This window comes from Vidua macroura, chromosome 1, assembly GCF_024509145.1.
Source record: "Vidua macroura isolate BioBank_ID:100142 chromosome 1, ASM2450914v1, whole genome shotgun sequence".
NCBI classification, from domain to species: Eukaryota; Metazoa; Chordata; class Aves; order Passeriformes; family Viduidae; genus Vidua; species Vidua macroura.
In genome coordinates this window covers 102,356,575-102,382,275 of record NC_071571.1, presented here as the reverse complement: position 1 = coordinate 102,382,275, position 25,701 = coordinate 102,356,575, and the positions used below count along the sequence as shown (strand labels likewise).

Sequence of the window (25,701 nt, the reverse complement as noted above, 5' to 3'; positions counted from 1 at the left end):
ACAATGCACTAAAATACTTACACACAAGGAAGACAGGGTTTGGTCTCACAATGAAGTCTGGAAAGTATAACCACTTTATGATGTTGGAGTTGAAGTTGGCATTGCCACTTCTCCATGGATAGTCTGTGTGGCAGGAGCATGCAAAAATTCAATCAGTACTTCATAACAATTAATTAATCCTTTTCTTCAGAATACTTACCAATTTTCCAGCATTTTTTCTATAAAAACAACTAGCAGTAATTTTACATAAAGGGTGTCCTTACCTTTACAAGGAGCAGGTGGGATGCCAATGCAAAGGAAGTACTGGAATGTAATGATGCATGTTAGAAAACAGCAATATTTTGGCCAGATCTCTGCAATAGCTTTTCTCCTACGTCGATACAATACAGCAATCAGCCAGAAGGCATGAATCATTGCATAAAAATCCATCCTTTGACCAATTACATTCACTGACAGAAGAAAACAGGTCTGGAAATGAAGTAAAGAAACATAAACAACTTCTACAACCTCATGACTAGTCAACATAGCAATAATAAATTATTGTAGATCCTGACAGAATGCTTGGATGTGCCTGCGTCTGACTGCAGGAACCTTGTGCAAAACAACATGCTCCAACAGCAACTTCCACCACTCCACCCAAATTTTTGATACTCTTCTATATAGAGCAGGTTTCCATTATGTGATATCTAAAGATACCAGAAGGAAAGAGCCTTGTCACAATAGCCAGTGGGTGAAATGTTTAATTGTTGCCAAGCAAGGAATGCATTGCACAGCCACATATTTTGATAGGACATATAGATGTGGAAAAGAAGAAGAACTATTAAGATTGGTAATAACTAAAACATCTCCTCATGTAGGAAATGGACAAGGCATTTAGACCATACAGCTTCTATCGGTGATAGACATATCCAGTCAATTCTTGCAAGACGCTTTAGTTTTCCATCATTCTAAAGGCTCTGCATTTCAGCATTTCTGTTCTCTGAAAGCTTCACTGAAAGCAGTCCCTTTACTCAGTTCAATGAAACATTGTTTCGTTGAAACAGTTCCATGAAACACGGAACTTCCATGAAAATTTGTGAAAACTTAATTTATTCAGCACACTATGCTATTTTGGCTTTCTCTCTCCCCAGATTAGAATGATTTAAAATTATTTCCCAAAGGAAATAGATTGCTGGGCTTTTAAAATTTTTATTCATTCTTAATCCTCAGATGGCTGTGACACAGTTTACTCCATTGATCACAGCGATGGTAATGTTTAACAGATAGGTCAAGAGCATCATTATGATTAAATTTAGGATGCATTACTCTGGGAATTGCTCCCTTCAGATAGGCATAGAAAATTGTGAAAAATTGCTATTTATGGAAAGATTTTTTGAAAGTACATTTCATGTGCACATGAACAAGCAGACAAGGTAAGGGAACAGAGATGACTAACATGAATGATGACTAATAAGCCTGTAGATGTCAAACATAACCCAAGCTACTATTCAAGAATAACACATTCAAAAGGTTTGGAATGTTAATCTAAAGAAAAGTAATACATACTTACCTCCAAACCAAACTTGTAGAAGAAGTAGTTTATGAAATACTTGACACAGTTTACAAGTCCATCATCCAGATGTGCTCTTGTAATATCATGGAAAATGGTTTTAGTCACAGGTGCAGTGAGGTTATTTCGACATCTGTAGTATTCTTGGTGACGGTAGATTGTAACTTCAAAGGCCAGAATAGCCAGCATCAGTAAGTTATTCTATGGGAGACACAATCAGGAGAATTTTAAATAGAAGTCAAAACCACAAGAAGCTATAAAATTTTCTGATAAGTATAAACCCATTAATTCTCAAATTGATGTTATCACTGAGGACTTCTGCACTCCAAAATGCAATGGCACCTATTCACAGCTACTGTGATTGAAGCAAATTAAGGTTCACACCAATTTTTGGATTTTGATTAATCATACAGACATCCAGAAGACACATATAAAGACATTAATTAAAAAATACTATAGCAAAAACTAGTTGTGGAAATGAAGGGAAGGAAAATGTCATCAATGTGCCCTCTCATATTTCATAGCTTCTCTTAAGGTATTATGTTGGGTTTTTTTGGTTTGGTTTTTGTTTTTTTTTTTTTTTTTTCAGGAGATAGAAGAAACAAACATACACAAAAGTAATCTACAGAGGTTTAGCTGTCAAGCACTAACTTTCCAATACAAGGATGTTGGGTAGAGCAAATTTAACCTAGGCACTCTTTCACACGAACAGTCTGTCAGTCTTCTCTCAGGCACAGCTCCTTCTGAACCAGATTGACCAGGGTGCAGTTAAGGGTGGCTATGAATTGATTTTTTATTTATCTCAGGAGGGACATCTGCCATATGCTCAAGAGAAGAGGTACTAACTAACTCCAAAAGCTGGTTAAAAAGACCAGCTCAGAGAAAGTCTCTCAAGGAAGTCATAACAGAAGCAGAAGTGGCAAACTCTAGATCTCTGTTCTCCGAGGAATATTTGGGACAAGAATATCCTGAAACAGGTGCCACTGGGATTTTTATGTTTTCTGTCAACCTTCAACTGTGTATATAGAATGTTGGAGATTATTTAAATTAATAAGAGGTATGGTTTTCCCCAGGACTTGGTACATTTTCACTTTAAGTAAAATTTTTTAATCAAGACAGGAATAATAAAATATTGCTCACAGGCATCAACCAAAACAAAGAAGAAAAACAAACGACATCCATTTAGTAGTGTTTGAATGAATGATTCTCTTAACTCATTATATTTTCTAAACTGTGGCTAAGGAATAAGCACTTAGAAAAATTAACTTCTAGCACACACTGTCATTCAGGGCAATTACTCCAATTAGACCCATCAGTCCTTTGGTACCTGAAAGCCATGTACCTCTTAATTACTTAGAGTTCTTAAATATCACATTTCTTAAAGAGCTTTTAACAGATGGTAGAGTCCAAAAGTGATAATTCTGCATGAACTTAATTGCTACTGGATCCCTTCTGGAATAGTTCTGTGTAACCGCTGTGATTTTCTGTTGCCCCTTTCCCTCTGTACTTCTCTATTATCAATGGTTTGCATTACAATTTTTGTGTGTGTGACAGATTATGTTTTTCAAAGACAATGCTACTTTCATCACAAATAAGAAAATATTTGAATACAAATAACAAAGAAGTTACCCTTAAGTACACAAGAAGGGGACTAGATTTTCTCAATCCAACCCACTCCGAAGGATCAACTGGCCCACTGTAGAGCACTGAGGTTTTCAACTCTTCTAAATTGACCTTAGTTTCATTCTCTCCTGGCTAAAAAGAAAATGCAGCAGTTATAAAACATGACTTTCACACTGCTTGGGAAGGGTACAATAAACAACAATAATACATCAGGTGAACTGTTATTTTTGTACTTCATATGCTTCCTTTTGCTCTCCTTCACTGAAGAAGAGAGCAGTCAAACCTTTTTAATACGCATTTGTACTCACCAATGTACAGTTTCTGGAAAAATCCTTGGGATCAATAGATGTGAGCTGATACAACATTTTGCAGACAATAATCACACATGTCCAAACAGTGCAGATACTTGATGCCAGTGGGCGAAACTGAGCATATGGCAAAGCAAGAGCCCAGGCAATTAAAAACACAAAGTTAAGTAGAGACACCTGAAAACACAATAACAGTACAGAAATTACATGGAGCAACAAAAGAACTGAGAAAATTTGACCTTTTCCACAGCAGATAAAAAAAATAATCATTTTAAAAAAGGGAACATGCAGAAACTTTGAGGCAAATACTGAAAAAAAATTACAATACCCACAATAACACAGACACAAAGTAGTAAGTGAAGAAGGAAAAGCTTTACTGTTGGTTTAGGGAGAAATTTACCACCTACATAATATTAATACTATTGGATCCACAAAACTCCATATCTTCCTTATCAACAGATATGAAATACAAAGGACCACATGCAGCTTCTGCTGCTTTAGTACATATGAAACAGAGATAGCACAGATCTGTGTGTCTGTGCAACTGACCTTCATCCTCTTAACTTCTCCCCCACAAAAAAAAAAAAAGTGAGAAAAGTGGTATCTTTTTGTTGTTAGTGAATCCTGTCTTACTACACTGTTCAAGAAATGGCTTTGTCACATAGAGAACTCACATTGCCCACACCAAAAGCACAGCTGAAAATGTTGCTCCATTTTTCTTCAGGCATAGTTCCACATTCTTGTTTCTTAAGCACCAGACCAAGTTTAAGCAATTTTCCTACATTTACCTTCCCAGTCCTTCGATGCCTTCCATCCTTAGATGGTGCTCACAGACACTTTGAGCAGGAGAGGGGGTATGTCTCTTAAATCCAAAGAATTGGACTAATAAAATTTTAATACCTGGAGAAAAGGTGGGGGCTGAGACTCTTGAAACAGAGAGAATGTGAAAGATGTCAAGGCAGCTTCCCAGCAGGTGAACAAACCCAGCTGGATCCCACAATTTCAGTGAGGTCTGACAGGAGGAACACCTGCGTGTGTAACCCCATGACAGATGTTGACACGCTGTGTAAGAGTTTGACAGTGGGTGTTTACTTGCCTCTTTCACTGTGACCCAGATGATGTAAGAGGAAACAATTTTGATGATATGCAGCTCCAACAGCCACCACACGAACACTTGCATCTTGTGAAAATACTCCAGGAATTTCAGAAACAGCACTGTAAGGCGGTCGATCACCAGATGCCACTTGTTCCTTAAGTCTGCAGGGATGTTCAAGCAGAACCATTGTAAGGACAAAACCAGAAGGTCTCTGTGAAATGGAATACTCCACTAGACAACAACCATCTTTCTGCTTCTCTTCTCTTAGAGTAAGATAAGATGGAGGATAAAGGCACAGCTCAGTGGTTAACTAAAAGTGGGGTTGAAGCCCACTTTGCTGGGGTGCTTTCCCTTCTGACCCACATTCCCTGGAAGGATTCCACACTTGAAAAGCAGCAGTGGTGGCCTCCCTTGCCAATTTTGCTTTTATTCCTCTCATCAGAGCTCTTTTTGGACTCTCATCCTCCAGTATTTTTTGGACCTAAGCTTAGAGATCTCACTCAGGAACTAATTCCAGCCCTGGTCCTTTTCCAACTTAGAAAAATAAAAACTTTTTTGATGCTTGGAAGTTATGGACCCAGCTTATTTTCAGAAAGCACAGACTACTACCACTACTACTACTCAGAAAGTTTTTCAGCCAGATTGGAAGAAATCCATGCACACTAGGACCTGGATTCCCATCACAAGGGTTTAGACAGTTGTACTATAGACATCTTCAGATGTCAGAATTATCTAAACTGCCTTGAAGACAGCACAGCCTCTTAGTGTGTGACCTGTGCCTTCACAGGACATCTAAATCAAGAAAGGCAAACTGTAGCCCAGTCAAATATTTGAAAAAGCTTTATGAAGCAGAGATCATGAAGTTGGGTGAAAGTATCCCTTCACAGGGGTGTTTGGCTAAAAAAGCCATCCTCCCAAATAGTACTCCAGTGATCAAGCTTGTGGCATTACTGGTTACATGTGAGTGTACATGACAATATATTTGCTGAACAGTGCTCTCTAAGTAACAACTTTGCTTGTGGGCTGGCTGTAAAATTGTTTCATCTGGCTGGTACGTATTAGTATGGAGTTTTCACACTGTATTCAGGGTTTCAGAAGCATTTTGGAGATTAGGAGGGATTTTGCATGCTGTGAGAACATTCTTTATATCAGAGATGGAAACATTTGCAAGTGATACCAAAGCACATCACTGTCTAAGCTGGTAAAAATGCAAAGGAGTTATCACCTTCTTTATGAAATTATTTCAAATTATCACTTTATTTTATATGCAAAGCACATCAAAATGGTTACTCCATGCACATTTGTGTGAAGAACACATGTACATATGTGTGAAAAAGCAGACTTCTGGAACACCTCACAACTAAATTCCATTTTTTCCTTTGCCTTTTTTCTCCAAACACAACTTAGAAAATCCTAATAAAAATGCTGAGTGATGTGAATTCTGTAAGCACGTAATTAAAGTTGAGAAATTAATTAAGCTACAGAACTCTAATCTTACATGTGTTTTTTATAAGCACAAGAGTATTTAAAATAAGTCTTTACAGAGTTAGATGTTCTCACTCATTCTTTCATTGCAGTTGTTTTCATTTGCAGTGTTGCATCATGCAAGATGTATCCAGACAGTGCCAGTTAAGTGGAACAGGCAGATAAGGTGCACTGTCTAGCATGGCCAGGCAATACACACACATGGAATAAAATACAGGCCTGACTGCATCCACTGAAAGACTGTACAACACTCTGTAGTGAAGTCTGCACACATGAACGTGTTTAATGTCAAAGCTCCGGCCACGTGGCTCTGTAAAAATGGTATAACTCCAGTAGAAATAAATGCCATGTACAGCTTAAAGATGGATCCCCTTGTGCTAATCCAAGCAACACCAGCTGCAACTCCCCACTTCCCTGCTTGCATGTGTCACTGCACAGAGTAATGTCCACCAGCTGGTCTGTTTCCTAAAGCCCTTCCAACAAGCTGAGATGGTTGGAGTGCACCAGACCCCTCACCCCTCACAGACAGTTTGAAAGCTTGCCAATAAAGGTTTCCATGGCCCATGACCACCTCTGTGATGACAGCTGTTCCAGCCAGGAAAGGTAAGTTGTTTCAGCTGAGGTTCAAGCACTGGAACAAGCTGTCCAGGGAAGTGGTGGAGTCACCATCCCTGAAGGTATTTAAAAGATGTATAGGTGTGGCATTTAGGGACATGGTTTAGTGGTGGATATGGCAGTATTGCGTTAATGATTGGACTCGATGATCTTAAGAATGATTCCCTGATCCCCTAGGGCTACTAAGCCTGATGTGCTGCCATTTTGCCTTGACAAAGATCCTCTCCCTATATAGGTGTCACAGTACTGTGATTATTGTCATGAATAACTAAATTTTTAGTAAGGCCATATCCAAAGAATACAGCTTCCTTGGGTATTAAATTCTCTTTCCTAGTTTCACTTTTGGCTCATATTACAAACTGAGTTATAGTAATTATTCATTTTAGAAGTTCATATTAACAATATCAAGGATGATAGTATAAGCCATGTCTGCCCTTAAGCTTTTTTATGTTCAGCTGGCATCAATTACATATTCCATATTCAGAAGTGAAAAATATGACACTAATGTGCACATAAATAATGAAGCAAAGTCATTGGGACTTCTGGGGAGAGGTGTCTTGAAAGCATGCAGTATCAGATATTAAATATGTATGCGTATTATTTTCTTTGTTGTAAGGAGATTTCACTCTAAAGAATTACTTAGGATTTGGGGTAGCCTTCAAATAATCTAACCCAGACCACCTAGAAGAATTGGGCACTGTGTTTCTGTTGGTTTTTTCCTCTCAGCACCCTACAGTACAATTTTTCCCAAGAACAGCTTGTAGCCCGGCCTGTTGAATAATTGACAAGTAACCGTCTGCTCAGTTCAGGCTCTTTGACACAGACTGCATGTGAAACTAGAAGGAAAACCTGGTGATTGAAGTTAACAGGGATGACCAGTAGCAAACCACCTGTTGACACTATTACTTAAGACTGAGGAAGGAAAAATTTGCATTCTACAGAGCTTACCTGTAGTTTCTTCTTCCTCTGATTCGTTGTCTTCATTGTCATCATCATCATCATCATCATCATCTTCTTTATCCTCATCCTCCTTCTCTTCTTCTTTTCTTTTTTTGACCCTCCCTTTCCCTCCCTCCCCCTCTGGCTCTTCCATTCTTTTCTCACCAGCCTCTTCCAGCATTTTATCCTCTTCCTTTTCTCTGCTGGCTGTTAGATTCATCATAGTTATGTCAGGCAGACTTCCATCTTGGTGCACCAGTCTGTAGGTAAAGAGTAGCATGTCAGCAAACTGAGGAGTAATGACATTACCGTCCTTTTTTTTTTTTTTTTTTTCAAACTGTATAATTAGAAAAAAATTAACTGCTCATGGAAAATGCCTTAGAAGTAGAAAAGTTAATGATTCTGGTACTCTCTCCAAACACACACTGAAAATTGAGTCGTTGGAACGTATTAGTAACTACTTGTCACTCAGATACTAATGGTTAGTTAGTAATGAGTGGTATTGACACTTAAACTTGACATTTTCCCCACTGGAGAAAATGGTCAGAGTTTAAGATGTAGAAGCATGAAATGACATTATTTAAGAGGAAACATTTCATGGCTTCACAGGGGACTTACTCATTTTGGTGGTTTGGTATTTTTTTCTTGAGGCTGCTCAAAGTAATTGGAACAGAAAGAAAAAGGGAGATGAGAACAGAGGGGTTACAGAAGAAGGTCATTGACAAATACGTCATGCTACATCACAAGTCATAAAGCATTCTCCTACTCCATCTGCGGAAGCCTTCTGATGCCAAGAGCGTGCCATCATGACATTCACGGGGTACTTCTATAAAGAAACATGGATTTGCAGCACAGATGGAAAGGGGGCAACCTATTCACACCAGTGCTAAATGTGGTCAACGCTGTACCATGCTCTGAGTAATGCAGCTGAACCATCACAAGTATCTGACCTATCACTGTAAATGCATTTCCACCTTCCTCCAATTAAAAGATGCACCTGGAAAGTCAAGGAATTTGCAATTTTTCTTCCAGCTATCAGTTTGGGAACAAACAAAAGCAAGAATTCCATGGCTGCACCTTCAGAAGATTTTTATAATATCTGTCTTAGATAGTGCCATTCATTCTCCCTTTCTTTGCCACATCTCACAGAGAATTTTTCTTTAATTTATAATAGTCTCCACCTAAATCTATCAGTAAGCTTTACACTACCAAAACTGGGATACGACCAATTTAACACAGAAACGATATTTCTCTAGTGCCGTGGTGCCTTTTTCTTTTTTTCCTGAGATTATTCAGTATATATATTTTCTTTACCACAGAAGATAACTATTTTCTTATGGTTTTCTTTTTTCTCCCAAAGCTGTGCCATTGGGACTCACCTCCCATAGCTCCAGAAAACTGTTTCCCTTTGAATATGACTCCTTGCAATGAAGTCTCCCTTTGGCAAGTGCATGATTAGGTCATTAAATATTTGGTTATGCTATTGAAATTACTACACTCAGCATACTTTGAAGCACCTGTAAGGCTGTTCTAAAATGCCATAGTACCATCTCAGGGATTTATTTTTCTTGATGTGAAATTCTGGCCTATAACCATTTGGACAGGAAATTCTGCCAATTTTAGGATTTTTACAGTTCAAGAAACTAAAAATCTATTTTTTTTTCCTGATCATTAAACATTAAGAGAATAGGCTAGGCAGTTAGTGAGAAATTCAAAGCAGAATTATTTTTCAATCATTTGGGAGCAGCAGTTTCTTCAAGATGGAAACTTTGGAGTCTCAAATGCAGGAAAAACTACAGAAATGTGACTAAACAATCCTGAAGTAGAAATACCATGCCAATTGTCCAAAAGCAGAAAAGGTGGTCTAAAATTAGAAGTTTAAAAAGACATTCAAACACCAAAAAATATCAAGTAATAAAGTTTAATCACATTTTAGCCACATTCATGTCTAAAATTCCTCATCATTGGTTGGGCAATGAATCTGAGTGTCTAATAACCTGAAAAAGTCTTATACTCAAGAATTTATTCAGTAGCTTTGGCTACCAAAAACAGAGTCATAAAATAGTTTTGGTGGGAAGGGACCTTAAAGTATCCACTACCATGGGCAGTGATACCTCCCAGCAGACCAAGTTGCTCAGAGTCCCATGCAACCTGGCCTTGAACGCTGCCAGGACTGGGGAATCTACAACCTCCCTGGACAACCTGTTCCAGTGTCTCACTACTCAACAGTAAAGAATTTCTTCCTAATATCTAACTTAAATTTCTCCTCTTTCAGTTTGTACCCATTACTCCTTCTCCTGTCACTACAATTCCTGATGAAAAGGAATTCCCTCTCCAGATTCCCTGTAGGCCCCCTTCAGATACTGGAAAGCTGCTGTGAGGTCTCCAAGCAATTTCTTCTTCACTAGGCTGAACAGCCCCAAATTTCTCAGCCTGTCTTCGTAAGGGAGGCGCTCCAGTCCTCTTATCAACTTTGTGTCTCTACTCTGGACTTGCTCCAACAGTTCCAGGCCTTCTTATGTTGGAGACCCCAGAGCTGGATGCAACACTCCAGGCAAGGTCTCACCAGAGCAGAGGGGCAGAATCACCTTCTTTGATCTGTTCACCATGGTCCTTTGGATGGATCTCTTTTGGGACTATTAGATTATTTTCAAATCTAAATCACGTATCAGCTAACATATACACTGAAAGGATATTCAAATCTCTATAAAGTTGCTAAACATCAAGGTTCCCTAAAATGACATAACTTATATTTACCTAAAACTCTAATGAAGTACCAATAGGAGGATCATGTATCAAGAAGAGAGAATGAATTTTCAGTTCGGTTCAAATGTTACAGAGATCCCTGGTTACTATAAACCATCAGTGCTCATTTAAAAGGCAATGCACCATGAAATGAAAGTAACCATATAATCAGACAGGTTTTGTATATATGCAATTGCATTGATTTTTATGAGGTATCTTCCCAAGTGACTTTTATAATGAAAAAATCTATTCACACTGATGTAAATCAAGGACTTAATGACTTGCTTCAGTGTAAACTGGACAGAAACACAGTAACTCTATACAATTTGGTATGAATGGACTCATCATTCTCTTATTCATATAACTCCCATTCATGTTCTGGAGATCCAGGAGCCAAATGGGGTTCTAAAGATCGGTACATGTAATTTATATACCTGATAAAGCCTCAGCATGAGTTTAGTTTTCAGTAGGCTTAGTTTTATTGGTATCAGTAGGCTTGAGCACTGGATCATGTACTTAGGAGATAAAAGGATAGATAAAATGCCCTTCCCACTGTTTGGAAAGTTAGTCTATTTGGAATCTTTCTTCCAAAACTTCCTTATGTATTGCTAGGGTTGTTTTTCCAATTTGTTTTTTTTTTTTTTTCCCCACAATGAGATCGCATTATATTGTAACTGACAACACTGAAGCATTAGATATAAAAACTTCACTAGTTTAGAATTTTTCAGACAAGCTACCCATACACCTTCACTAGCTAGTGAGATATGACTTCATTGTTGGAAGCCACATACTAGTGGGAAATTACCCCATATAACACAAAAGCATTGTTTCTGATACTGAGAGAAATAACTAAATAATAATGCAGGCAACAAGCCTTGAAGGTACAGCCACTACTGCTTTTATCTGAGAGCATTTCTTACTCTCAGGTTCATTAAACAGGGTATCAATAATGAGAAGTATACCAATAGAACTAGTTTTTGCCAACAATGCAATTTCAGTGGCACTAAAATCAGGCATGTGCCACAGGTCCTTGCTGGGTTCCTAGTACTTTCACCTATCCGCAATTTACTAGAGCAGAAGATTAATTAATTGGATGCATTATTAGGCATCTTTTGTCTTTGATAATTTTTTGCCATTTATGAACTGTTTGAAACTTTATAGCTATATGTTCTCAAGTATCTTTCATGCAAAGCCTTAAGAACAGAAAGCTTTCTGCTCTGCAGAACCCTAGTGACCCATCTCCTGAATATTTGGTCTTCAGGACTCAAACTGAGCACACAGTACCATGCCTCCACTGGCAGGACCTTGAGTGCCTTTACAGGGCTTTAAGGGGATATATTGCCTGAATCCAAGCCCTGCTGGGGTATTTGAACAAGCCAGGAAGCCTTGGTGCAGAGGGTCTCTCTCCTTTCATTGGGTGCTGCTTCTATGCTGAGGCCTCCACAGCTATGTTGTGGCTGCATTGCAGCTGTGTCTGTGCCTGCTCCCACGCCTCCCTGTCCCTAAGCCTGACATGCAAACTGATCCTGCCTTCACTGCAAACCTGGCTTATCTCCGTGGACTCACTGGGGCCTCACCAGGCTGTGGCTGACCCTCTTACTGATTCCAAATCTCATCCTCACCTTCAATTGTTGGTTCATGTTCCTGATTGCGCACGGGTGAGAGCCCCGCCTTGCCTCCTGGCCATACGCCTTGGCAACCGGCTTGCCTGCCTTAGCCAAGGTGCTTGCCATCACCACTCCCTTAAACACAGGCCAAGGGAGTGTGTTTAAGGGATTTCAGGTCTGGTGAACTTTTAGGAATAGTGACTCAAACTATGTGCTGACATTTGAAGAAGGAGCATGAACATGACTCATAAATTGACTTCTTGTTAGAGCAGGTAGTCACAAATATCTAAACAATGCAATTTCTTGGTTTTTCTGTTTATATTCAGTAATGACAACAACTCAGAAGTCCTTCTGTTCTCAGAGATGACTTAAAGATAGCTCACATTTATTCCAGTCAAGTATTTTGAAAGGAATCTAATTTACAGAACAGTTTTCAAGATGCCATTTATAAAGGGATGGTCATGATGGCAGTTTTTCTAGTTTGGATCCTGCAGCCTCCAACTCAGCCCGTGAATTAACAGCCTCAACATGCAGTGGGTTCAGTGTTCCCTTTCCAACTCTGAAATTTCAGTCTGTAGAAACTTGTGTAAATGCTACATATTTAACTGAACAGGCCCTCAAATTCCCATTCTTACATGCTTGGAGAAAGACAGGGATGTGTGTCTCTGTGTTTTTGTGTCTGTGTGTACACAGGCGCATGCAGGCATGCATCTTTCCATGCACAAACAAAGGGTAGATAAACGAGCCTCCTCGATCAAATCTATTGACTGCAGCCAATTACAAATAGCACCAATTATTCCTGCATTGAGGCATGGGCAAAGTTTAGGAGAATTCTCAGCTGGGAGAAGAAACTCACAATGTATAAATATGCAGAAGAGGTGTATTAATTGCTTCATCAGCTTTAGGAAACTGCAACACCTGAACAACGCTATCTCCTTGCTTACTTCACAGTAATGCACAGCAAGAACATACTTTGCTTTAAGGCAACTAAGAAGTAACCAAAAAAATAAGGTATATCGATTTTAAAGGAAAGGAAGAATTGAAGTACCCACCTATTAATTATTAGATATACACGGCCATTGACTTTGGCATGGCTATGAGGTGGGAGATGAAAGCACAAGATGAAAATGGGAAATGAATTAGAGAGAGAAAAGAAAGCCGTTAAATAGGAACGAACGCACTTTCCTGTCTACCAGTGTGTTATGACACATTGTCATAACAACGCACATTGAAATTTTAACATACACCATGCAGTGAAAAGTCTAGGAAGCTTATAAATGCAACTCTTAGACATTTAGATCTATGCAACTTCAGTCAGAACTCCAGATAATATTCATAGTCCTCAAAATGTGAAAACAGCCTTTACTGCTTTATTTTAAGAAAGCCTTAGAATACCACCATTTTTAAAAATATCTTTTTCTTTTTTAAAAAATAAAATGTAAAGGTAATTATGGCAGAGCATGATATCAGAGAAATTATCTACCTCACCACCTTTATCTCTGCCATTGCATAATTCATGGTGCAACAAGGAAATGGGTTTGGAAAGTCCTAATCAGAGAACTTTTCTTTCTCTTGCAGATGTAAAACAGAGACACTCAGTTCTGACACCTTTATAAATAGTGAGAAATGCCTCACTCTGCCAATTCCAGTGTGCCAATTTCTGTGTCCTCTCTTTGCAACTGGCAGACCCTTACTCTTCAACTCACTCTGCAAATTTTGCTCATGAGGAGCTGTATTTTAATAAATGAACATTCTTAGCAATTTCAACAGGACCCTTCAGTTACACACAACTGTAATATTGTAATCACACCTGGCAGTTCAAAGGCAGATGGAGTAACTGGACGTGCTTTCTTGATTGCTTTCATGACCAGCTCTCAGCTGCTGTGATTATTTTAAGAAGTTTACTATTAAAAGGTCTGAGTTGTCTTGTTACTCAAAATGGAGGTTCTGTTTCATTAATTTTTTTGTTACCAAAGGTGCAGCATAAAAGCAGTTTAAAAAGGTAAAACACTGATTAAGTGAATGCTAGTGTCTTCAAAGCAAAAAGGAAAAATAAGTTTTAGTAGCTTTGAGAGAAAACTATACCTATATATGAATCTTGAATCTGTTTTAATGGCCCCTGCAACTTATTGCTGGCATTACTGTTAAGTTGAAGTTGGTTATTGTGTTAGTTCTTATCCAGCTTTATGCATCACCAATACAAACATCAGCTGAGCTCTTATCATGAAACTTTGAACTATAAAGTCAGCTGATATTCAATATTTGATTTATTGCATCAAGGGAAGAAAAGAGCTAGATTTTCATATTCCAGGCAGAGTTAGTAGGAGTACAAACCAAGAAGACTCTTCTGATTTGGGTATTGGTCCTAATAGTTAAAGCTTCTCAGGATGAACAAAGGAGATATGTGATATTTGTGATTTTGAAAATACTGCAAAATGGCAAATGTAGCACATATGACAAATTTAACAGTTAAAAATATTTAGGTACTTATGTGACTGCTTAATACAATCTAGTACATATTTAGACTAAAAAAATAGCATTCTAATTCCAAGATTAAAAAGCTGATGATATCACATGATCCTCTTAATCTGTGACTTCAATAAAAAGCCTGATACGACAATGAATGTCCACTTTTGGCATATGTCTAGGCTACTTATTCCTGGCAAAAATGTTTGCTTTCGATGCATTAAAACATTTTGTGTCTTCACCATCAGCAGTTCCATTCTTCATGAATAAAGTGACTTTAGTCACAGTGATCCTCTTCATGCCACCATTTGGAAAGCTGTATCACATTCTTGTATTTTTCATGTGTAATGGAAAGATTTTCAAGTAGCAGGTGCACAGGCAAAGTGAACCCATCAAAATCCTATGAGTGCCTCAGGGTTTTTTTCTTTTTATTCTATGTCTATTGGATCACATTAGAAGGGAGGTGGAAACTTCCTTTGTTACTCAGCACAAGTGCAAACTTTGGGCTGCAAGAGAGCTTGTGGAGTTACTGCAAACTGTAAAGCATTCTCCCAAATGCCTCAGCCCAGGAACAACCCCATTTCAGCTCAGACACATAGTTGGGTTCTGTTTTCAGGACTTGGTCAATTCTGAGATCTTAACATGTACCTACTGCTGCACAAAAGTCCACTGTGGGCAAGGGAAGTTTGCTCACAGGCCATTACAAAAGTGCCCTTGAATCTACCATCACATTTAGCAATTCAAGAAGAGCAACAGGAGAGTTATTACATGGACAGGCATTTAAGAGTTAAGTTTAATCCCCCCACATCTTTATTAGGAAATTTTATCAAGTTTGATCTGTTCTGGTCTTAGCAATTATTCAAATACAGAAACTGGAAGCATTCCATAAAACTGGAGCTTAGTCTCATGGCACAAACTTGTACCATATACTGTGAAGCAGCTTCATATCAAATTGAATGTATGAAAAATACCTGAAATGCTTTTTAAATCTTGCATAACCTAGAACATAATTCCCTGTTAAGTAACTGGCATTATTCCCTGTGGCGTTCGTTATTCCCTGTGGTCTATGTGGTGTTATGCAGTTAGCCCCATTCATAGAAGTGCAGCTGAGATACACTCATCACTAGACAGGTGAACATTCTAAAAGTGGGTCTAAATTAATTGTTTTCTTCAAAGAATGAACCTAATTGTCATTGCATAATATAACACTATGTACTACAAAATCATTTCTCTCTCTTATACTCCTGGCTCAGGATCCTAGGCCAGATTGGCTTTTACACAGAAGATATGTAAGAATTGAACACTGGAAAAGTGATGTCCCAGATTCATGAAAAAATGCTAATGAACGTCTGGATGAAATCACCAAATGCCTAGCATAGCCAAGGGTCAGTACTATGAAAAGAAACCACAAATTCGGAATTTTTCCATTTCTGAAGTTCAACTTTACAAAAAGGCCTAACTGTTCAATGCAGATGTGGTGTTTTCCACAGATATCCAAATCTTCCTGTGGCCCTCAAAATAGATGTTGAAAAAAAAGAAGTGACCCAAAATAACAGCTGTATTTCTTATTACTGACAGGAACACACAGTAATTAAGCACCTAAAGGTCAAAGCCAATTAAATAAATATATAAATGCCATTAGTACCTTTGAAACTGTATCTTAAAATGAAAAAGTTTAGTATGTAGGGGAAAATGGGAAGAGACAGATGTTTTGGTTGTAGTGGGGTGCTGGACACTGCATTTTCTTTTCAAGCCAGGTAGTCATAGCAAAGGCAAATAACATCTACTGAAAAGTGAGCATTACAAGGTAGTGAGAAATAGCATTTCCATACAGATAATCAATAGTTCCATTTACTTTGCTTCTTACCTGTAAATAGTGTTGTCCTGTTTGCTGGTTACAGCTTTTAAATCAGTGATCTGCAGAAACCGATCATGGAAATAGTGAAGGTGTAAGATACACACCAGTAGGAATGAGGTGGGGATAAAGATGCGTGTGAATAGATCAGCCACAGAAAACTGTTTTAAGCCAAGGTCCTCTAGTCTGGAAAAAAAAAAGTATTCCACTAAGGCATCTTTTCACACAAAATATTCTTTCCATGAGACATTTCTACATATTATTTGCAATAGAAAATAAGAGGATGGTACTTTTTGTGTGGTTTTGGTTTCTAAAATTCTCCCAAACTAGCAAGTTTTACAATGCAAGTATCTTGTGTTCAGACTCCTTAATGTAGAGAGGTACTGTAAAAATACAATCAGATGAACAAACCCTGCCACAGATCTCTTGAATCAGATGAGTTTTCTCTGACTGAAAGTTCTGCACTGGAAATCCACTCATATTGCTTATGCTTTCCATTGTAAGCTCCTCTTGAGAAATACCCAACTCATCATAAGGATGAAGAATCCCAATCCTCCTTATTAGCAGGAGAGCAGGTTCACCTTCATCACTTCCAAACTTCCTGCAGATCTACCCTTAATCTTTCCCTGGATCTGGTTCTTATGGTCAAAGTGGTGAAGAGAGGTATTGGCACTGTATTGAGAACAGAAGCAGTCCAAAGGTCTAAGCAGCCAATTGGAGAAAATACAACTCTGAGCTCCTCTCTTGGTCTTGCTCACTTCTATGGTTACACCAATAAATCTACGGCTTCATAACTGAGTGCCAAAAATCAGCTATGCCTGAGAATGGCTGCATGACATTTTTCTCCCATAAGAAGGAAGACTTCTTTCAGATCCTTCCATCACACTGAACTCAGATAAAAGGTACAAATAAAAAATTAATCAAAACCACTTACTTCCTTTCATCCAGGCCTGTCATGTTCTTCCACAACCCAGGGAATGACTCAAACTGGTATGTGTAGATGAAGATAAGTACCAACATCGTGTAAACAACCACTGACATCCAGAAGTACTTTAAAATCTTTCTCCACCATTCATAGTGTACCTGAAAATCACACACTAAAGATGCTGACACAAGCTGAAGGCAAAGACACTGACAGAAATATTGACAACATTGTACTGTCGAACAAGAATAAAGAGCACTATTTTTCCCAGCTGGTCTGAAGTAAGCAATGATCATCCAGTGGCAAGCACAGATTTTTGAGACAGTTTTTACAACTTATGCAAATTCATTGAAGACTTTTGTGCAAAACTGTCTGATGAGACATGGGCCACAGACACAAATTCATAGCTTCAGCCAGCTAACTTCATCACCATTAGGTGATGAAAGTCCAGGAAGAGAGGAACTCCCATGCTCATTGGGGTGTGGAAGCAGTGTGGACCAGCTGTCAAAAATACTGGTGGCCATGAAGAATGTGCATAGACTCAGACTTTTCCACAAAGGTTCCAAAGCTTATGGTGAAGTGGCATGGCAGAGCAGAGGTGTGCATTGTATCTAATTTATGTGCACTTTGACTGTCGACTGTCGCTATAACCAAAAACCAGAGGAAAATTAGTCTTAATCCCTTCAAATGGTCTTATTCTGTTGTGTCTAACTAAAGAACAAGTTCACTGTTCATGAATTCTATTTGGAGCTACTTTATTACCAAGCTAAAAGTACAAACAGTTCTATTCAAGGATAAAATTCAGTTAACACAGTTCTCCCTTACCTGGTAGAGGGCCACACAGAAGAGGAACAGTACCATGTAGATGATTTTGTACATGACAATTGTACCCTCAAAGCTGACAAAGAAGAACATGCCCCCACAGACGTAAATCCAGTACTTGATTAACATAGCCATCACCAGCTTCCCCAAGACTTTCATAATATCCTGTTCATCCTCCTCCTCTCCCTCCTCTTCCTCTTCCTTCTCCTCTTCCTGTTCTTCTGACACTTCTCCCTCTTGCGACTCCTCTTCTGCAAATACAGAGTCAGATTTGGCCTGTCTCTTCTGGGGACTTTTAGTAAGAATTTAAATGGGTGGAAAGTAAAATCTCTGCACACAACAAAGAAACTCAAAACTCAATATTCACAAGAGACTGTAATTCCTAATCATGCATGCCTCCAGAGCAAGGAAACGGGTTTTAACTTCTTATGAGCTTAAACCTGCTGCTGGAGCCATAGAGCACATGGCTATACATCCTTACCAGACACCCACCTTCGCTTTGTCTGAAATGCCAGCAGCTGTAGTGGAAAATTAGAGCTTAAGGGTTGCATAATGGATAATAGCCAAAACAATTCCCATATACTCCTATACTCTCAAGTAAGCAACCTTTTAAATTGGAAAACGAAGAAACCACCAGCACCACCAGAAACCTCTTGAGTTTAAACTCTCATCTTAAGTTTGAGCCTCTTGTCTTGAGTTTCATCCTTTAGATAATACTGTGTTTATCCTCAAAAACCACAAGCAAGGGAAAACATTAACAAACTCAAAGAAGCTTAAAAAATATAAATGCTGCACTAACACTGCCATTAAAAAAGACCCTATTTTGTGCTTCATCTGGGCCAGGAAAGAAAAGCTGCTTTGGCCCTATGAAGAGGCCAAGATTCCCCAGTTATTAACCTTATGAGGTATATAGAGGGCACGGTAAGTGACCCCCAGCAGCAAGTACATGTGCAGGTATGTAGGTAACAGGGCTTGCCAGAACCATAGTACAGTTGTTTTTCTTTCCACTGAGAGCAATATTGAAACTTCACCATCAAGAGGCTTGCCCACTCCTTTCATCATACTCACCATCCCCCTCCTCAGGCTCTTGCCTTGGAAATCCTTGTAGTACAGCTTTGACACTGATCAGATGTTTTACTTACTGAGACAAGGATTGTAATTAATCAGAGACAGAACCACACCACTCCTTCTAGGACTCACCTTCTACCATTTCAGTGCATTGAACTTTTTCAGTTAAACATCTAGAGAGAGGGGGCAAGGAATGTTTGGAGGAACATATGTCCAGTAGCAAAAGAAAGAACAGGTCACTAAGTTATTAGGCAAGCTGAATCTATGAAAGTAAACTTTGCTCTCAGGTGTGCTTGAGCCCCTGCACTGAAAAAACATATGCTTATTTTTTCCACTGAAATTTGTAGTTTAACTTCTGTGTCTGTGTAAGAGTTTATGTAGCAACACAACTTTCAAGGAATTTAGTAACTTTTCCTAGGTAAACTTATTTCCTGTGGTTAAACTTTAGGGCAATTAATCCCCCGGGTTGAGTGGGGAACACAGCAGTAGACTGATCATTTGAAAGTTCAATGATCTTTCTAAAATGAATGATTTTATTACTTTCCAGTAAAAACATTTTATATGAATTTCTAAAGTTCAAAAGTGTTTTACTTCTATATCTCAGAGATAGCTGAACATAGATTTTGTAATGTCTTTCTTAGCTAATGACAGATACCTTGCTAATTACTTTCAGCATTCAGTAACCTGAACTTCTATCATGACTGAAGGAGACTAAATTGGATCTGGCTTTACCTTTTTCTTCATCTTCTTCACTTCCAACTTTGACCTCAGATAAAGTAGCTTCTTTTAGCCGAAGTGCTTTCTGTTCAGTGAGGTGTTGCCTAAGCAGTAGCCAGAAAGTAATTGTGAAAAGAATCTGCAAACAAAAATCAAAACAAAACCAACAGACTAATTGTATATCCTATGTCCTACTGATACAAGCATAGGTTTTCACAAATTTTGCATGCCTTTGTTTTCTCTGTCTCTCAGAAAATGGCAGCGATGGCACCGGTGTCAAAGTGCATCTTATGGCAAGTTATGCTATTTAGGAAACATCCTGCATTACAGACAGTTTTGCTTCATTTGCACATTTCCACTTCTTAAAGGTATTCACTTATATACATCTATTCCTACCCCATTTTACTCAGATTTTAACTATTGCCTTGTAAGTTTAGGGATCTTCTTATTATGCATTGATTGATATAATTCCCATTTGTTGTTTTTTTGTTCATTTTTTACCTTTTTTTTTCAGGAAAGAAGCACATGCAAGAGTGTACTGTCATTATCATGGTTTTGCATATCATAAATATTTTTATTTAGGAGGTTTGTTACTTCAGGTGCTTAAACACAGTTAATTTAAAAATAAATTGTTTTTGTATGTCTTGCAGTTACAGAAGATCCAGTAAATGGAATATGCCTTGCATTTGTAACAGTAACAAGAGTTGAGATAGCTCTTAATTCTTTTAAGACCTTCAAGAGATGTTAATTCAGTAACAGCAGGATACCTTAGAAATAAACGTCTCTCTTTAATGAAGAGTGCAATTCTGTGTGTTGCAAAAAGCTATATTCAACAGCTTGCAATTCCAAGAGATGGACAAAATTTAGAAAACAACATGATGCCTGTTGTTGCACACTTGATTTTATGTTTGCTTTCTACAAAGTTTTTGCTAATTTCCCTTTGTAGAAGGAGACTTATTTCACTACATAGCTAGAAGAACAAAATTTCAAAGAGGAAGCACATAAGAGCCAAATACTTTGCACACAATAGAATGGTAAGGCCAGTGGTACAATGCATTTTTTATTTAATGCACAGTGGGGAAAAGGATTGCTCCCAGGAGATGGATTTTTTATTGACATTGCTGCTAACACTGAGCCATGGCAGCAGACTGTCAGCCTGTGTGACTTGTCACAGCTTCCCCAGATACTTCCTAGAGCTCTGGCTTTTGCAACACAAACCTTTGATATTGTAAAATACAGACTTTCTTCAGCAGTGATTAGCTCTGACTTCCTGCCTCATTTACTCCCTTGTTCTACTTGGTATTTCCAGAGCCAGAGCTGGCTCTAAGAAAAGTCTTGAAGGGTTGCAGACCAAAGAAATGCTTTTAGCCACCTTTTACAGTATAGATTTAATCTCATTTTTGACCAGGAAACACATATTGCATGCAGAAACTTATGCAGAAAGAATTACAGTACACTTCTATTCTTCCTTCTGCAGAATACAGAATACAGTATCCAGTCTTCATTTAAATTCAATCATTATTCAAAGGACTTTACATTAGGAATAAAGGGGGATACAGAGTTACTAGTAAAGAAACTACTAAAGAGAGACTGATGGACAAGGCTAACAAGCAAAGGGGTGATGTGAACAAAGGGAAATACATAATCAGCAAAACAGGGCTTATGCAGGGTCACTGCAAGCATTTGTATATAAGCAAAGCAATTCAACACGGCCTTAGAGAGAAACTTGCCAGATTCTTTCTGGGAAAACAGTATGTCTGGTGCCCGTCTGAAGTGCATGTACACTTGAGCCCTGCAGCATGGGAACAAACCCAAGCAATTAGAGATCTCTGTGCAGGGATGTGGTCTTTTTGGGATGAGAGAGATAGGTGTGCTGCCTCGGATATTTGCAATACAGAGCTACAGGCTCTTTAGGAAGCACAGGCCAGAAAGATGTAGAGGTGAAGTTGGGATTTGCAGAGCAACACAGTTGGAATGCATAGACTCTGCCTGGGGATGGAGGATGGACCAAGTAATCTGGGAGGAATGCAAACTGGCCATGCATGTACAGACATGGTTAGAAAAGTCAAGGCCTGAAACTGGGTCTGACAAGGCATGTCAAGAGCAACAAGATTTGCTTCTGTACATGCCTCAGCAGAAGAAGGAAGGCTAGGGAAAATCCAGGCCCACTGCTGACTGGGGCGAGGGCCCTGTTGACACAGGGCATGGAAGAGGCTGAGGTACCAAATGCCTTCTGTGCCTCAGTCTTTGCTAGCGAGACCGGCCTTAAGGAAACACAGTTCCTGGAGACCCTGGAAAAGTGTGAAGCAAGGAAGAGTCTTCCTTTGGTGGAACAGGCTTGGATCAGGGAATATTTAAAGAAAGTGGGCATACATAAGTGCACAGATCCTGATGGGATGAGCCCAGGAGCTGGATGGTGTCACTAGTAGAGGTTACTCTCAATGACCTTTCATCAAATGTGGTGATGGGAGAATTGCTGAAGGAAAGCAAATGTCACTCTTATCTTCAAGAAGTTCAAGACGAAGGATCAAGCCTGGACAACTTCAATCCTTGGGAGGGTGATAGTGGTGAGATGTTGGAAAAGGCTTCATGGAGAAGCTATGGATGCTCCTTCATTGGAAGTGTCCAAGATCAGGCTGGATAGAACTTTGAGCAACCTGATCTAGTGAAAGATGTCCCTGCCTATGGCAGGGGGATTGGACTAGATGATCTTGAAAGGTCCCTGCTGACCACAAACCATTCTGTGATTTTAATGTGATGGAGGAGCAAATCCTGAAAAACATTTCCAGGCATGGAAGGATGAGAAAACCATCAGGAATAGTCAGAGTGTATCCGCTCAGGGGAAGTCATGCTTGACCAGCTTCATAAAGTTTTATAATAAAATGATTGACCTGGTAGATGAGACGAGAGCAGCAGATACTGTCTCTTACTTAGACTCCAGACAGAAACTCCCATAAGGTGGTCAGAGGAATCTGATGAAGTGTGGGCTGGATGAGCAGACAGTGAGGTGAACTGAAACTGACTGAACAGCTGAGCTTAGAGGGTGGTAATCAATGGCATAAAGCCTAGTTGGAGGTCAGTGATTAGCAATGTGCCCCAGGGGTCAATACTGAACCCAGTTTTGTTCAACATCTTCATTTTTGATCCAGACAGTGGGGGAGAGTATACCCTCACCGAGTTTGCTGATAACACACAACTGGGAGGAGTGGCTGATTCACCTGAGGGTTATGCTGCCATCCAGCAGGACCTTGACAGGCAGGAGAGAGGGGAGCTGGAGAGAGGGGCTGATAGGAACATCAGGGCATTCAGCAAGGTGAAGTAAAAAGTCCTGCACCTGGGTAGGAAGAACCAGCTCATGCACCATTAGGTGTTGGGGTCCAACCACCTGGAAAGTAGTTTGGCAGAAATAGCCTGTAGATCCTGGTGGATAACAAGTTACAAGCAAGCCAGCAAAGTGCCCTTATGACAAAGAATGTTAATGGCTGCATTAGGAGGTGTTGACAGCAGGTTGAGGAAGGTGACTGTGAGGTGAGGCCACAATTTGAGTGCTGTGTCCTGTTCTGTCACCCCAGTGCAAGAGACATGGATGTACAGGAGAGAGTCCAGTTGAATGGCCACGAAGGGACTGGAGCATCTCTCCTATGAAAAAGACAATGTCAGGTGGAATCTCATTCAATGTCTATAAATATCTGAAGGGAGGTGTGAAGATGTTGGAGCCAGACTCTTTTCAGTGGTGCCCAGTGATGGGACCAGAGGCAATAGGCATGAACTGAAACATGGGAGGTTCCCCCTGAACATCAGGAAACACTTTTTTTCCTGTGAGGGTAATAATTGAGCACTGGCACAGGTTGCCCTGGGATGAGTTTCCACTCATAGGGATATTCAAAAGCCATCTAGGCATGGTCCTGGGCAATCAAGTCTAGATGGCTCTGCTTGAGAGTTGGACCAATAACCTCCAGAAGTCTCTTTGGCTTCAGCTATTGTGTGATTCTGTGAAAGTTATGGAGTGCATTTAATTCAGGCTAAAAAAAACCCACTAAACACCTAATGGCTTTATGGATGTGGCCAGATCACCATATATACATATCAGCTTCCTTTTTTGACAGCATCTGTTTTTAGACAAGATATTCGGTGATATACCCAATAAGAAATAATATCAAAGGCAATGAAGTATTAAGACAGTTAAAATTCCTTAGAGATTCATGAAGTCATTTTAAAAAATTGTACAATTTCTCTTTCAGAACCCCTTGAGCTTTCTCCCTCTTACCAAACTAGCCCTACCTTTACAAGAGAAATAGTACAGCACTCACTAACTTTCAAATGCATTAAAGACCCAGAAATGGTTGTCAAAAGGGTATTGCCAACAAGGAAGATGATGTACAGAATCAACTTAAATTGTAATTAGCAGTCACAAGGGAAGTGATCCACTTAGCACCAGGGGAGCAGTGCCAACTAGATGCACTCCCTGAGATGCCCCTCTTGGGTGCTCTAGGAAGAAACATCCTATTTTTGCTCAGTCCCTTCTCCAGGAGCAAACTTGCAGAACAAAATGCATTTTCAAGACATTAAAGAAAAAAATCCATCATGCACTGGGGTCAGCAAATTCTCTTGGTTCTAACCTAAAATGGATTTCAACTCATGCTGAGTCAGGTGTAAGGATAAAGAATTAAAACTCAGCCACAGCAATGTGCTGCTGCTTGTGCCAAACCATTAGGGAGTGAGTAGTATTGGTAATTGCAATGACAACACAGTTCCAGTTGCCATCATAGTCACAGACAAATCTGACATCCCATGGGTATTAATCTAGTGAATCAAATAACATCTGGTTTTGAATCCGGTTTATAAAACCAAACAAGTGAGCAATTTCAATCCACCAAATATTTTCTACAGAATTATCATGAAAACCTAAAAGATGTCTGAACCATTTGCTCTAGTATTAGCTTAATATGCAAGAAGCAGTTTTCTGAATACTCTTTCTAATGACTTACCCTTTACTTTAGAATTGCTACTGAAAGTGGTCACACTGAATACTGTGGATGCACTCTTAAAGAAATGTCAAGAGATCCATATTTTTATCACATTATATTTTATGGTTTCATAAATAAATCTCAGCCGTTTGTTACACTTACCTTCGATGCCAGCTCCCCAGGTTCCTTTCTTTTTAAAAAACCAGATACTTGAGGAAGTTCATCATTCTTGAGCTCAATACTCCATATATACTGTAATATTAGCAGTAAATTTCCATAAAAAACCATGAATGGTGAACTGATCATGGCGTATTTCCTTCGGTCCCGAATCATCCACAATGTGCAAGACCAGATAAGTAACACAAAAGTCAACCAGCTGTGATACGTGATGCTCCATGCCTTGTGGAAGGAGGAAAGAGAGGAAAAAATGTCCACAGATGCATTCAGGAACAACACAGATACAGATTTCCAGTTACACTTCATTTACACTTCTCTACTCAGTGCATATTTTCATTTTCATCAGACTCTCACCCATATTAATCACCTACTGGACCAGCTAAAATAAACCCCTTGGAGAACATGCAGAAAGTAGATTCTGAGGGTAAACCCTTGATGCATTAGCTGCACTTTGTAAGCAGACTCATTGCTTCTCATTACACCAAACTAAAAGAGATGGAAAATAAAGTTTGGGCACAGAATTTTTTCTTGCAAAACAGCAACAAAGAATTCAGAGTAGGAATGGCAAAACCTAATCAATGGGTACTGCATTGAAGGTCTTTGACAGCATTACAAAACAGCATTAACTCAATACTGCTCTAGCTTTTGTGGAATCAGTTTAAAATGGAAAGTTATGGTGTGCACCCACTCAACCTGAAGAACATTTAATCTACAGTAACTGTGGTAGATTACCTGAATAC

The 25,701-nt window shown here is 39.1% G+C and overlaps 1 protein-coding gene across 1 annotated transcript in view; it reads right to left on the bottom strand.

The window, feature by feature from the left end:
* Positions 1 to 25,701, bottom strand: part of PIEZO2 (piezo type mechanosensitive ion channel component 2) — a 235,025-nt gene that overhangs the window by 62,865 nt on the left and 146,459 nt on the right. The window contains exons 12-25 of the mRNA XM_053989372.1: positions 24,947 to 25,183; positions 19,833 to 19,956; positions 18,036 to 18,283; positions 17,223 to 17,371; positions 16,301 to 16,474; positions 13,020 to 13,061; positions 8,234 to 8,266; positions 7,625 to 7,875; positions 4,577 to 4,737; positions 3,481 to 3,657; positions 3,179 to 3,304; positions 1,550 to 1,750; positions 264 to 468; positions 22 to 123 (exon numbers count right to left, since the gene is read on the bottom strand). Of these exons, the coding sequence (XP_053845347.1) occupies positions 22 to 123; positions 264 to 468; positions 1,550 to 1,750; positions 3,179 to 3,304; positions 3,481 to 3,657; positions 4,577 to 4,737; positions 7,625 to 7,875; positions 8,234 to 8,266; positions 13,020 to 13,061; positions 16,301 to 16,474; positions 17,223 to 17,371; positions 18,036 to 18,283; positions 19,833 to 19,956; positions 24,947 to 25,183 (2,230 nt within the window). The remainder of the gene's footprint in view (positions 1 to 21; positions 124 to 263; positions 469 to 1,549; positions 1,751 to 3,178; positions 3,305 to 3,480; positions 3,658 to 4,576; positions 4,738 to 7,624; positions 7,876 to 8,233; positions 8,267 to 13,019; positions 13,062 to 16,300; positions 16,475 to 17,222; positions 17,372 to 18,035; positions 18,284 to 19,832; positions 19,957 to 24,946; positions 25,184 to 25,701) is intronic.